This window comes from Sus scrofa, chromosome 11 (genome assembly GCF_000003025.6).
Source record: "Sus scrofa isolate TJ Tabasco breed Duroc chromosome 11, Sscrofa11.1, whole genome shotgun sequence".
Taxonomy (NCBI): domain Eukaryota; kingdom Metazoa; phylum Chordata; class Mammalia; order Artiodactyla; family Suidae; genus Sus; species Sus scrofa.
In genome coordinates this window covers 7,611,520-7,626,308 of record NC_010453.5, presented here as the reverse complement: position 1 = coordinate 7,626,308, position 14,789 = coordinate 7,611,520, and the positions used below count along the sequence as shown (strand labels likewise).

Below are 14,789 nucleotides of genomic sequence, written 5' to 3'. Positions count from 1 at the left end.
ACAGATTCCACAAAATAGAAACAGCCCTCCTGAGCACCGCCTCTCACTGAGCTGGACAGCCTCCTCCCCACTTCCACCGTCTGGGGACATCTCTTCTGCCTGGTTCTAAATTGGCTGTGGGGCCCGTCCTTCCCCATCAGGTGGCTGGCACCTCAGCTCCCTCATCTGTAAGATGGGGCTCAGCAGTTCCTGCCTTCGAGGCGAGTTGCCAGGATTAAATGAGAGGATGCATGAGGGAGTGGTTGGTCTAGGACCCGGGACTTCTAAAGTGTTCAGAAATGTGAGCTGATTTTTGTTACAAATAATAAAGCTGATTAGATCTGCAAAGTGCAGGGTGGAGGCCTCTTTCTATAACTAAGAGGTTAACTCGGTTTCCCCCTAGCTCTCCTTCCTAACCTGTGACCTTGACGCCTTCTCTCCTATGTTAGCTTGTCCACTCTGGAGCTAACTAGGAGAACAAGAAGTTTGTGAGTGTAATAAAAACTTACTGCTTCAGCCTGTTGCCATGGGGCATACAGGTCACTCCCTAAATTCCAAAGCCTTGCCTTGCCCTCAGTGTTAAATGCCTTTTCCACTTCCTATGCACCTGCCACACAGCTCCAGTGGTTCCAAGCCTCCAAGGTGGTCCACCTTGCCTCATCTTCTGATCTGCCAGCTCAGAGTCTCTAGGAAGTTACTATTTCAATCTCTGAACTTCTTTGTGGGTAAAAGATGTGATAAAGTTACTGTGCATACTTCTTAAAATCAAACTGGCCTGAATTTAGAAATCCAAATGTGTTGCTTTTAAATGGTTAATATTAACTATACTAATATATTAATATATTGATGAATATATTTTAATAATTAAACTTAACATTAAATTTAATTGTGTTTAATAGCCTGGATGACCAGAGGTTGTATTAACTGTTGGCTAAGGTGGTTGAAGCCTAGGGAAGCAGGGCTGCTAAAGCAGACAAGTCTGGGCTTGGGAGGAGTTTGAGGGGGGAGAAGGCAGTAGGCAGGGCGAGGGAACCACCTTCAAGCCCTGCCCCTTCATTTACCCACACCCCCAGCCCCCTGCTAAACAGCCTAATTCCTCAGCTAGGACACCACTGCAGTATTGAATGCGCTTTTGCTTTAACCTTGACCCCCTCACCTTGGCCCATTACTGAGGTTGCTCCGCAGCACCCAGGATGCTGCACAGCACCCAGGATGCTGCACATTCATTTTCATCATGATCCCATTGATCAAAACCTTCAGGATCTTTCTTCCCAGCCTGAGATACATTCTTCTTAGACGCCTCAGCAGTGAGTATAGTTTTTCCTTTACTGGGGATTTTATTTTTTAAATCGCCCAAAGCACTCTGTATTAAATTTTGATGGATAATAAAATAGGAATGTTATTTTAAATCTAAAATAAAGGGGGCTATTTTTTTCTCACTCTGGAAGTATTCCAAAAGAGGACCCCATCAGTTTGAGGCAAGGACAATATTATTGCCTCAAAGTGATAGCTTTGCATGGCAGTTTTGATGGATGTATGAGTTCTAGTATATTCTTTAAAGGGCTTCATACTTTATCCTATTACTACAAGTGTGTGTGTGTGTGTGTGTGTGTGTGTGTGTGTGTGTAAACCCACACATGGAAACGAATTTCACAGCCCAACAATTATTCACTTCCCAGTTGAAGAGCTGCAGGCACTCACCCAGTTCCTAGGATCAGTTTGTTGTACTGTGGCATGCTGGTGGCATCCGTCACCCACCGGCGCTTCCGAATGATGGGCTTGTCCTAAAGGGTTGAAAGGCGGAAACGAACAAAAATTCAACATTTTACTTTTATGTATTTATGTATGTATTTATTTCAGTGGCCACATCTGTGGTCTTTGGAAGTTCACAGGCTAGGGGTCAAATCAGAGCTGCAGCTGTGGCCTATAACACAGCTACAGTAACACTGGATCCAAGCTGCATCTGCCACCTAGTTTGTGGCAACACTGGACCTTTAACCCACTAAGCAGGACCAGGGATTGAACCAGCATCCCCACAGACACCAGTCAGCTTCGTTACCACTGAGCCACAATGGGAACCCACACCATCAATTTGTTGAATGAGATAATAAGAGAGTGACTTTAAGGATAGAATATATTCAGGTACTGTTATTTCTATCCTAAGTGTACTTTCCAAATGCATTTTGCCTTCTGAATTTCTGATTCTGTGATTCAGTAACTTCTCTGAACATAAACCCTAGCAGAGCTACCTAAGCTGACATATAAACAGGGAGAAAAATGGAAAATTCTTTTCCATTTGTCATTCATTAAGACATATGAGGAATGACATGATAGAATCACGTGTAATTCATCACTCCATCTGATTTTAGAAGCAAAATGAAGGATTATCTTGTACTACATATAGAGATCATATTTTATTTGCATTCCATAGACTGGCAAAATCCAACACGAATATATTATATTCAAGGACACAATTTCTATAATCATGCCACTTGAGGAGCAGTTTAAAATAGCAAATAAAATCAAAGTGGAGCATTCAGCATCCTTATCAAATGAGAATCACATACAAAAACTCGCTTTCTTCTTTTCAACTTCAGCTGCAGGGACCAGAAATAAATGGCTCCATCTTCTCTGATCATGATTAAGGTGTCATCAGGCACAGAGAGAATGCGCAGCACGGGTCCCCCGTACGACAGTCCCTGCAGCACAGCAGGCAGCTGGAAGGAAACCTCTTTCTGTCGAGCCAAAGCATCAGCTTGCTCTGAATATGCTAACTGCAGATATGTGCAGAAGCCATCCTAAAGAATAAAGGAAAATTCATTAAACCTCTACTGTCTTTCTAGCTTTCAAAAATTCTCTTTATCTTCAGGGCATGGAGAAATCCTTTCTTGGACCCGACATAATTATTAGCAAAAGTGAGTACACTGGGGTGAACTTGGCTGCCAAAAACTCGGGGCTAGTGACTGGGGTGCACCTGTTCTGCTGGGGCTGGAGCGTGCTGCCCAGTCTGTCTCTCTGAAGATGATGATGGCTGAGAGCACAGCCTGTTCCACGCCATGGTGGTGGATTTTACCTCCGTTCTCGTGATAACTCTTGCTCTCCTTATTTTACAAAGTGGGAAACTCAAGCCCAGAAAGGTTAAATAATCTGCCTAAGACCAAACAACCAGTAAGCGGCTGGCCTGAAACTTGAGCCCCAACGTATGACTGCCCAGTTCCTGCCCACCACTATGTATGCCTCGTTGTGAACTTCAGCAGTTCACCCAGGGAAAAGCAGACAGGGCAGGCATGCCCACAGGAAATGGGGACATCTCCATTTTTCTCTCCACTTCCCCCAAAGCCCTACTGCACTAGAGGCTTCCCTTCTCTTACCTGGAAATCCTGACTGTCCCTTTTCAAATCAGATGACAGTGAAGACCCATGTATTTGATTTGGTTGGGGAGCTGGCTCAAGGTCTGATGAGAGGTGAATGCTGCTCAACTCGTCATTTTAGAACTTAACTCATCCTCACACAACAGAAGGATACTGACATACGATGGCAGAGAATTTTAAAAGCAGATGTGTCAGCCCCTCATTATCATCCAACCCAAACTGGGCAACATTAATAATGATGCTGATAATAATATTTGCAGAGAAATGACTCTGGCCGTCACTGTTCTAAACACTTGCTTTGTCAATGACCTGATTATCATATGGTTTCGCTTGTTCACAGGATTTCTTGCTCACAGTGTTTCACTTTTGCTTTTGGCTAAGGCAGTGGATGTGTTCTTCATTCCCTGGTTTTACGAAAGCCTTCTAGGGACTTGCCTCAGATACTGAAATTTCTAGTTTAACTATGCCAAGTATAACTTGATCTCACGAGAACTCGGAAACGGTGAACACGCATGTCCTCTTGGTTCAGCTTCAAGTTGGCAAAGGTACTGAGGGGCACAGGGTACTCCAGAGGCTCAATCTGTTGAACCAAACATTTTATACAGTTTCCTCATTGCAAGTTTGATTCCAAAAACAACCCAACTTACCCAATGAATTCTGCCCACTGCTTCATAGTCTATTTTCATGAAAAGTTGTTCTATTTGTTCAGTACTCTAGAGAGGAAAAAAATACATCCGTTGATAGAGGAAACTATTCATTAGATTGGTGGGTGAGGGGATATAGAAGGAGAGCAAAAATCTTCATTTTTCCAATTTATGAATTTCATATTCAAAAATGCATAATATTCAAAGATCTCTGAGGTGCCTTGTTAGCGCAGTAGGTAGCACGTCAGTCTCATAAAGATCTCTGAAATGTCTCCTCCTCAGAGTACTCACTCCTTAAAGAAAAACAGATTGAACACCAATGGCATGTCAAGCCTTGTGCCAGATGCTGAGGCTTCAGAGCCAAACGGTGTATCACTTGCCCGCATGGCATTCTCTGTCTAGTGGGGTCACAGCAAACTGGCAATTGATGCAGAATGAACTCTGTTACAGGTAACTGCAGACCGCTATCAGGTTAAAAGGAGGAGCAGTTGCTCATTTTCAGGAAAAGTTAGGACAGACTCCTTTGAATCCATGATGAGTGAACTGCCTTAAAGTCATTCATTCATTCATCCAACAGCAGTTATTGGGCACGCCTGTACATGCTAGGCCTAAGTTCTGGAAATCTAAAACAAAATAAGAATCCAGAGAGAATTATCTCTCAGGCAAAAAATAGGAGGAGGGAGTTTCCACTGTGGTGCAGCATAAATGAATCTGACTAGTATCCATGAGGATGTGGGTTTGATCCCTGTCCTCGCTCACAGGGTTAATGATCCGACGTCGCCCTGAGCTGTGGTGACTCGGATCCTGCGTTGCTGTGGCTGTGGTGTAGGCTGACAGCTACAGCTCCGATTAGACCCCTAGCCTGGGAATCTCCATATGCTGCAGGTGTGGCCCTAAAAAGAAAAAGAAAAAAAAAAAAGAGAGGGAGGAGAGCATTCTAGGCAGATATGGGAAGATACGTGGGAAAATATGGAAACAGGAAAATAGGGCATCACCTTCTCTGATCCCCAGGGGAACCACAGGGCTTAGGTGAGACCCTCATTCCTCTAGAGGCTACCTAGTCTGATATGCTCACCCTACACATTGTGCCCCTGAAACCTTAGCCCAAGGTTCCCCTCCAGGAGGCCTCCTTGGCTCTCTGTTCTGCTTTAGATGCTCCACGGCACCCAGGCTGAATTCTAGGCCAGCCCTGACCTCCCTGACTCTGTGTGCCACTAATAAATACTCATGGAATGAGTGAGTGGGGGAATGAATGAGTGAATGAATAAGAAGAGAATGAGTAGATGACTAGGTAGGTGGATATGCTAAAAATGAAGGTAAACTACTTCAGTTAAAAAGATCTGGGATATTGGTTTTAAGAATTTTTTTAATCCATCCTCCTTCACGGCGTGCATTTATTTATTTATTTATTTTATTTTTCTATTTTGGCTGCCCCACAGCATATGGAGTTCCTGGGCCAGGGATCAGATCTGAGCTGCAGCTGCAGCAAAAAGGGAATGAACCGGTGCCCTAGCAAAACTGCCAATCCCGTAGCACCACAGCAGGAACTCTTGGGATATTGTTAAAACACCTGATAATTCATCCATTGAAACTGCCCTCCTCTCTCTACCCCATAGTTTTTTTTTGTTTGTTCACTATTATGCACATGGAGTAGACATTTTTGAAAAATAGGTGCTATTTAATGACCAATTCTCCACAGCAGATGAAACTCTAAACCCATCTAAACTTCCATTCTAGTCACTGAAACTGAGGGCTTTGTAGCTTAGAATGGACAGCTGGAGACCAGATCAGCCTACAGTTTGACAATGGTGGAGTTTTGGTCAAACTCCAGGGATAAGATCATAGAACTTCACCTTCAATAATTTTTTCTATGCTTTAAGATGTAATCAAGAAACCTTAGCAAGTACAGCACAAACAGCCTCTCCTGTTAGATGTTTTATCTTATGGGTCCAACCTTATTCATTGCCGTGGTTTGGATGTCCCCACCCCCACCCCGCCAATTTGTATGCTGAAACCCTAATGCCCAACGTGATGGTACTAGGAAGGAAGGAGCCCTTGGGAGGTCTTAGGGCATGACCATGGAGCCCTCAAAAATAGGACTTGTGACCTTGAGAATGAGGCCCCAGAGAGCTCCCTAGCTCCTTCTGCCCTGTAAGGATCCAAAGAGACGTCTACAGCCTGGAAGAGGGCCCTGACCCAACCATGCAGGCACCTTGACCCAAATTCCAGCCTCTAGAACCATGAGAAATAAATGCTTGTTGTTTACAAGCCACAGGTTTATGGTATTTTGTTGTGGCAGCCTGCACGGACTAGGATATTCAATAAGATTTCATATTCTGGACTAAAAACTGGGCTAACCAAGATAGCAGACAGAATGTTTAAGACCCTTAATTCTAGCATTTGGGGGTGGGAGAAGTGTCCAAACTCTTTGGAAACAACCCACATGGAAATACCCAATGACCTGATAAGAGCCATTTTCTCCTTTTCCAGAAGAGTTTCTAAGTATCTTGCTGGTCTAGTGTACTAAGTAATTTAAAAAATATTTTCCCATATAAAGTGTTCAGAAGGTCAGCTGGGTCTTGGCAGAAATCACAGTTCTAATTGGTTCCTATGGTTAAAGTTTCAACTGTGGTTTCAACGATCCAACATGTATAAAACCCATTTACTTTATTCTGTAACCTCATGCTCTGCTTCATTATGCATTTGAAAGTCTCCATATCCAACAGCTGTCTTCCTCTTTTCTCATACTCCTAAGATGGAAAGAGAATAATTAGCTATGAACATAGCTGTATTTTGTTTAGTCTGAAAGCAAGAGTCCAAAGAACTGAATGTCTGATTGGACTTACCTGAACTCTGTCAACTTCTAACACGTTATCCCTTTTGTTCTGATGCATTCACAATTTGTTTCTAATTCCATTAAGAAGTGACATTTACAGAGAATTTACTCTTCATTGCTATTTTATAGGAACTAAAAGGACTGTACTTTTCACCGAAAAACCAACCACCGAAGAGAAAATCAAATTACCCAGTGAATGTTTAGAAGCTCACCTGCTCAGTTCCTACCTGAAAGAGTGCATTTAAGTGTTGTAGCGCTTCAAGGGTCACTTGATGTTCGAACTCATCAAAGCAAAAAGAAAATAAGTTAAAAACATATAATGCTAAGAGTATGCCCACAAAATGCAATTTCTGGAAACCCATAATTCCTCTCTATGAGAGGCCAGTGGGAGAGGTGAGCTTCCGAGTAACACCTGGGATATTCCAACCCTCATTTCCAGTCTTTCCTCCAATTCAACTGAATCCTTAGCCCCAAATTCTGGGGTAGGCTTGACTCAACTGGGCGGGAAGGAAGGAAGAAGTAGCAGGTCATGGAAGGAAAGGAGAAAATAGGCGTTGACTTGGGAGAGAAAAGATCAGGAATGGGACTGACAGCAGAAACAGGAGACCGAAAAATGTTTTGCCAGATCGCATTCCAAAGATGCTCTTTCCTGACAGGAGTCCAGTGCATCAGAACTGCCACGTGCCCCATCCTCTGCTCCTCGTTCCATTTCACCCCAAGCTGAATCACAAGGAGACCCTGGGGGAAATGATCTGAGGACTCTTTCTGGGCTAAATTTTCTGATGTGATGGCCAGAGGCTCTTGGTACCCACGGTGTTAGGAATTTGGTTCTTTTATCACCTCTCCTGAGTTCATTGAACAGACCACAGGGGATGCCTCAGCCTCACCTCCAGTCTCTTAGCTACTGTCTCAATAATTTGGCCTTTGTAAAGGACAATCCTTATACTTCCAGCTTAGTGTGAATGAATGAACTTCACTAGTGGGGAGAGCCAGGTTAAGCTGTGATGTCCTTGCACCGTCCCATGACGCCTGAGGAAGACAGCAAAGGAGGAAATCGGTATTTCCTCCATAGGATCATCTGAATCTCTATGACTGCCTCCAGGCCTTTGCCATAAACTCAGATGGACACCAAAGCTAAATGATGACTCTAGATGTGTACAAAACGGGAGAGCCGCCATTTTGTAAAGTTGAAGCACCTTACAAATTGTCTTAAATGACTCAATAATTACTCTTTAACTTGCTTTCATTGAGGGACAAAATTGAAAACCTAGCTTTAGAATATGAAAACAGGAGTTCCTGTCATGGCGCAGTGGTAATGAATCTGACTAGGATCCATGAGGATGCAAGATTCAATTCCTGGCCTCACTCAGTGGGTTAAGGATCTGGCTTTGCCATGAGCTGTGGTGTAAGTGGCAGACGTGGCTCGGATCTGGTGTTGCTGTGGTTGTGGTATAGGCCAGTGGCTACAGCTCCAATTTGACCCTTAGACTGGGAACTTCCATATGACGTAGGTGTGGCCCTAAAAAGCACACACATACAAAAAGAATGTGAAAACACCCCACCTGAGGTTTCCACTTAAAATTTCCCTGGATGGCTCTTCTGGCAAGACCTGAACCCAGGAGGTAATGTTAAAAAAGCTGACTGGGAGAGAAACCACAACAGTATTTGACTATGTGGAAGATGATTCCATCAAACTGAGGGCCTATTTCTCCTTCCTAATAAAAGACATTACCAGAGAATGAATTCAACATTTGCTTAGACTGCCTTCTCCAGTATCCACAAAAGCAGATGAAAGCATATTAGGCTCAAACCAAGCCCACACACAATCTTGTAAGAAAAATGCACTTGGATCTGAGCCTTAAAAGACCTCTTAGATATTATGACTTCTTATCCTAAACCCGAGATGTGAATTCCAGAGGGTGAAATAATTTTTTAAGGATTTGAAAATTATTCTCCTTAAGATTAGAATATTATGGGAAAGACATGGTATTATTACAATTTTTCATATTGTACTTTTCCTAGCCTTTATAATTCTAAACATACCACATAAATACTTTGAGTGTATATGTTACATAAAGACATTTATATTCCTAAACTAAGTGATGACTCTAGATTTGTACAAAGCAATCAAAACACATTACAAATGTTACCTTGTTACCTTTACTGAAAACTCCTTTTTTTTTTTTTTTGGCCGCACCCACAGCATATGGAAGTTCCTAGGCCAAGATTAAATCTGGGCCACAGCTGTGACCTATGCCACAGCTGTGGCAACATCAGATCCTTAAACCTACTGTGCCAGGCCAGGAATTAACCCCAAACCTCCTTGAACCCAAACCTGAGCCGCTGAAGTCAGATTCTTTTTTTTTTTCTTTCCCTTTATAGGGCAGCACCCAAGGCTCATGGAGGTTCCCAGGCTAGGGGTCCAATTGGAGCCACAGCTGCTGCCCTACACCACAGCCACATTAATGCAGAAATCGAGCTGAGTCTTCGACCTACAACCCCAGCTCATGGCAACACCAGATCCTTAACCCACTGAGCAAGGCCAGGGATTGAACCTGCATCCTCATGGTTTTACTAGTTGGGTTGGTTTCTACTGCGCCACAACAGGAACTCTTGAACTTGGATTCTTAACCTACTGTGCCATGGTAGGAACTCCAACTTCTATCTTTTCGCTGCCCCCTAATATTTTTCTCTTAGCTTTGAAATACCCTGAAATTCCATACTATGATCATTATTTGTTCATGAACTCCTTTATTAGGTGAAATTGGCCTTTCACCTTTCTCCACCTCCATTACTAAAAAAGAACAAGTAAAAAAATTGTTGACCTCCCAGGAGGGGCTCCCCAGTCCAGAAAGAGACTAATTCATCTTCTTTTCATAAATTTACTAGAAATGCTTCTGAGAGAGTGGAGTGAAAGCCATCATTAATAATAGCAACGAAGGGCATGAATTCAAAGCCAGTGATTATACAATTTATAAAGGGCTTTACAGCAATTTTCAGTTGAGCATAAAATGTGACCAAAACTCCTCACTTTCCTCCTTCACAATTTCCTTTCCTCTCCAGAGTCATCCCTCTGTCCCCTGGAAATGTCCGCAACACCTTGTCTTCTACTTACACTCATGCATACCTATAGGCCTACGTACCTTCCAAGGTTTGCTCTTTGTTATCCTGGTCATTCTATCCCCTCTTTGCCTCCTGGCTACAAATACCCCTGCTTCTTCTTCTCCCATTGTCCACAAAAATAAGGAAGTGGATTAAAGATAGCCACAGAAGATGTTTCCAGGGTTGCAGTACCAAACGATGTTAACTACATTTCCACTGCACTTAAGAAATCAGTTCTTAAATTTCACAGACCTCATCAAATTTTAATACGTCATGACGGAAAGTGAAAATCCAGTGATCATTAGCCAAATTCTTTTGAAAAGGCAGCAATAGAAACACGTTTTCGAGAAACACAGCTACAAAACAGCCATTATTGTGCTTTTCCTTGGAAATATAAATCAGGCCTTCACATAATCGCATGTTTTTAAAGCGAATTTGGAACACAAAGCACAGAAAACATATGTCCCTTCTGGGTACTCCTGTGTTTGGCAGGGCTTGAAAAATTGTAACTGCCATCGACAGCCAGTCACATTGTATCACTAAAAAGCTTGAATGACTTGTTTTCCTACAAATAAAAACAGAGAAAAGCCTGACGATTTTATTTCCAAACTATCATAGCTATAGTGACAACCATAAATAATTCAGTCCACAATTGTGGAGTTTTAAAGATATTATCTATTGTCCAGCAATGCATTTTGCCATATTCAAATGCAATTTCATAGAGAACTACCTGGATAATTCTTTAATATCCTGTATTGGAGAAGAGCCTGGAAGATATGATTCTGTTTGTCCTTACACTGCAGTCTCCCCAAAGCAAGGGGTTTTTATGATTAGAGTGGTTTTCCCATAAGGGTTTATTTGCCTGCTGGTTGCTCATTTGCATTGCAAATGAGGTATCCTATTGTTACATCTCAACATCATCTTTGCTTCTCACTGTAGAGGCTCCTCGGTTGGTGGGGATGGTTTAGGGATAATTTCCCATCTACAAGGGAATTGACTAACTAATTGAATAAAGTATCCTCTAGAAAATCTGTTCCTTGAGTGGCTGTCTCTACAGCTTCAGAAAATAGACAGCTAAGATCCTGGGTTTGAAGATTCGAAAAGAGCAACTCCAGAGGATTGAGGAGTTCTCCGGGTTGAGATATAGGGACTCTCATGGTGGATCCTCCTGATGAAGAGGAAAGGGGGAGGCTATAGGGAGTTCTCCGGTGAATCTAGATTGTGAAAGCAATCTTTTTCTTGTGTGTAACAAGATCATCACATAACCATGGGAAGAAGAGTCAAAAAAAAAAAAAAAAAAAAAAAAAAGGCCTGGGTGATTCTGCCAGGAACTTTCAAGCTCATAATAAACTGAAGCCTAAAAAAAGACTGCCTTTTAGCTATCTTAGGAGCAGTAAGATTCGAAAGTGGCTTCAATTTTAAACTAATTAATGCAGCCTCAGACAGCACTGCCACTGACATCTAACCTTTATTTGAGCTTGTTATATGTCAGCTGCTGGGTGCTTTAATGTGCATTTCCATTCATCTTCATAACAACTCTGGGAAGGAGATACTATTATGGTCCCCATTTTACAGATCAGGAGACTGAGGCACAGGGAGGTCAATTAACTTGCCTGTCTTCCCTCAGCTAGTAAGGGCTGACACCCCAGCACAGGTGATCTGTGCCTCTCACCAGTTCTCTGCCCAAGGTCCCTGACCAGCTCCTGAGTCATCTCCCAAGAGAACCCAGGCAGAGCAGTGGACTGTAGGGCTCGGACTTGCAGACTCTAATGCCCCCATCCCTCATCCCTCATGTCTCTTTTCCAGAGAGTCTAAAACGCAGAGTGGATTATTTCACCAAAGCAGCTGGTCCCCTAAACTTGAACCTCAAATAATTCCCCTTTACTTGGAGGTATTTTTACTTTGTTATTTGGTTATACGTTATACGGTTAAAAGTACGGTGACATTTGAAGGGTCAAAACCTCCTCCTTGCGTCAGTGAATATTAAAGACTTCCCACTACGGGGATATGCTAAAGCTTAGACAAGCTTTTAAGAGGATCCAAATTTGTTGCAAGGAGCAGCCCAAGCATTTCCCAGCTTGCTTCTCTAAATGAGTCTAAAATGAATACTTTGCTGCTTTTCCAGCTGCTTGAGTAGATTCCACGGCCTCCTAATGTTAAAAGAGAGAGAGAGAGAAGAGAAATGCCTCTGCCAGCCTTAACAAATAAGTATGGCAAAGCTGACCTTGCATGGCATGCTGATCAGCTGCAGCAGTCGAGTGCCACATTGAGAAGGATTTCATCCCTTTGGGTCTCAGTTTCTTTATCTCTAAGAGAATAAAACTTAACCAGGTTCTCCCCAGCTTTAAAAACCTGATGCTGAGTTCCTTGGTGGCCTGGTGGTTAAGGATCTGGCATTGTCACTACTGTGGCACAGGTTCAATCCCTGGCCTGGGAACTTCCAAATGCCATGGGTGTGGCCAAAAAATTAAAACAAAACCTGATTCTAAGTAGCACCAACTGAATCTGGGTGTGTCAGAGTGACGCAGAAAGGTAGCCGCCTATACACTCTGCTTTCACTGGGCCAGGAAGACCCCTGCCCAGAAAGAGGCCATACCTGCAGACTAACGCCAGAGTCCAGCTCAGGCCTCCCCCCTTGCGTTGAGAAACAGCCTCACTAGAGTACAAACACTTCTGTAAAGGTGAATTCAAGCTACTATCAGTCTACAAAGAAAGGGACATCTAGATCTTTTCCTGAGAGCAGGCCTTAAGGGAAGGAGAAGTATTACATGAAGGAGCTGACTGAGGGTGGTGTGGACAGGAACAAGGCTGGAAACCTCAAAGCTGAACTGAGTCTGGAGAGAGTGATGATAAAACAGTGAAAAACGGGCCGGCCCTGCTACCTGCCACTTTCCCTGGGCTCTTTCCCACCTTCTTGCTGTCACCAAGGAAGTTAGCGGTCAGCTGAGAAAGCCTTCCTCTCCAACATCCGAAGCCAGTACCTATGAGCAACTCTGGCTCTGAAAGTTTTAACATGAATTAAAAATAGCTGCTGTGTGCCTATTTTCCCACAGCTCATTTAAATGTGTGTCGCCAAAGCCATGCCTTTTACTTTGAAGTGGCACCATCCCACATCCTCCTGCACAGCCTTGATTCTGCACCATCCCACACGCCCTTCGTGCCAGGAACTTCAGATGCTGTCACTATTCCAAGACGGCCATGAGGAGCATGGGGCCTCAGTACCACCCTGCCACACACAGCCCCATCACAAGTAACGCGGCCCGGGTTAGCGCAGTCTCCCAACTGGTCAACCTGATCAGCAAAGGGTCACGACCCAGACTGGCCTCACCCTCAACTGGGAAACACCCCACATCCTCTGTCAATGGTTGACACCTCTTCACTGAAGCCTGAAAGACTGGAAAATGGTTTGATGGGCAAAGCAAAGGTCAGAGTAAAACCTATACGTGTGACCTCTGTATGCACTGTCTTGAGAGGTGACCAGAAACAGATTGTTCGTGAAGGTCTGCAGTGGCTGAAAGTCTCATCACACAGGAACAACTAGTTTCAGACTTTTCTGACCCACTTTACATCATGACTCAACACACACTTAGGTAACAAAGTTTCACCATTCACTGCTTGTGCTTAATCCAGAAGATGCACTCTGAGATGAAGTACTGTCTGTCATTATTTTAAATGCCAGCCATATTTCAGCAAATCAATCTCCTGATCCACGAATTGATCTCACCCTCTCTATGAAGATCTCTGCTAGGAGGAAAGCTCTTTTTGATATCTTATCTGCAGAGGTTACAATGGCTAAAAGAACAAAATCCACTTCTTAACTCCCCATCATGCATTTCCAGACCTACTGTTCAGCATTCACCCCATTTCTGCTCCTTGGGCCCTGTCTACGTCAGTCACTTGTGTGTCTTGGTGCACCTTTTCCTCCTCATGGGGTGGTCTCTACTTGATGTAAGTTTGCAAAAACTCCTAGACATCCTTGAGGGCACATGCCACTTCCTCTCTGGGGCCTTCCTTGTCCTCAAAGCCAGCAGTAATTCCCCTCCCTTCTCCCCATGAGGAGCACATGTGGATACACATTTCTCTCTCTTGTTGAGCTCCTGCTTTCTAAAAATTAGTTATGAGTCCATCCTCCGCACAGATTTTTGTCATTTCTGTGTGATTTACTTAATATTTATCTTTAAACACACTTGCTTACTGTACACAGCACCTTCTTTAGCCTTATCCTAAACAACAGTAATCACCAAATCATAGATTTGATGTGCTTGTTAGATTTTCAGTCAACACTAACATATATTATTAAATGTTAAAAAATCTCATTTTGGTATTCTCTAAAACATTTTCTTTGAGGAGAAACTGTGTTGGTTGTGTAGAGTCTTGAGGGCTATATTTTCTTTAAATTTGAGTTTTTCTCTAAGGCTCAGTATAGGATATTTCTCCATATATGTTTGCTGAATTAAAATCAAATGAAACAAATTGGAATTTATTCATACCCTTAACATATTAGCATGAACCTGATTTATCCAGAGAGGCAACTGTGACCTTGGAAGGCAAAGGATGAGACTGGAAAGAAGTTGGACTTAGGAAAATGTTGATCGGTGTGGAAAGGGGAAGGGGGAGAAACGTGGAGAAGCTGGCCAGGGAGGTTAACAGGCATGCTCGGCGAGGTGTGTGTATGCGGGTGGGGAGTGGAGGGTAGGTAAGGAGCAGCAAAGAGCAGATGGGTCTTCCTCGGGAAGAGGAGGCCACAGCACCTCTGGTATGGACCCCAGCTTTAAACAAGGTGGTAGGCCACTGGCCCTGAGGGATTCCAGTCCAACCCCAAGCCCGGCCCGAGAGCCTGCGTGGCCCACGAAGGTG

General features: G+C 43.4%; 1 protein-coding gene across 1 annotated transcript in view; it reads right to left on the bottom strand.

Moving 5' to 3' along the window:
* LOC102159067 overlaps positions 1 to 14,789 on the bottom strand; it is a 124,611-nt gene that overhangs the window by 95,680 nt on the left and 14,142 nt on the right. The window contains exons 3-7 of the mRNA XM_021065551.1: positions 7,058 to 7,111; positions 6,661 to 6,744; positions 3,998 to 4,063; positions 2,547 to 2,777; positions 1,681 to 1,763 (exon numbers count right to left, since the gene is read on the bottom strand). Coding sequence (XP_020921210.1) covers positions 1,681 to 1,763; positions 2,547 to 2,777; positions 3,998 to 4,063; positions 6,661 to 6,744; positions 7,058 to 7,111 — 518 coding nt within the window. The remainder of the gene's footprint in view (positions 1 to 1,680; positions 1,764 to 2,546; positions 2,778 to 3,997; positions 4,064 to 6,660; positions 6,745 to 7,057; positions 7,112 to 14,789) is intronic.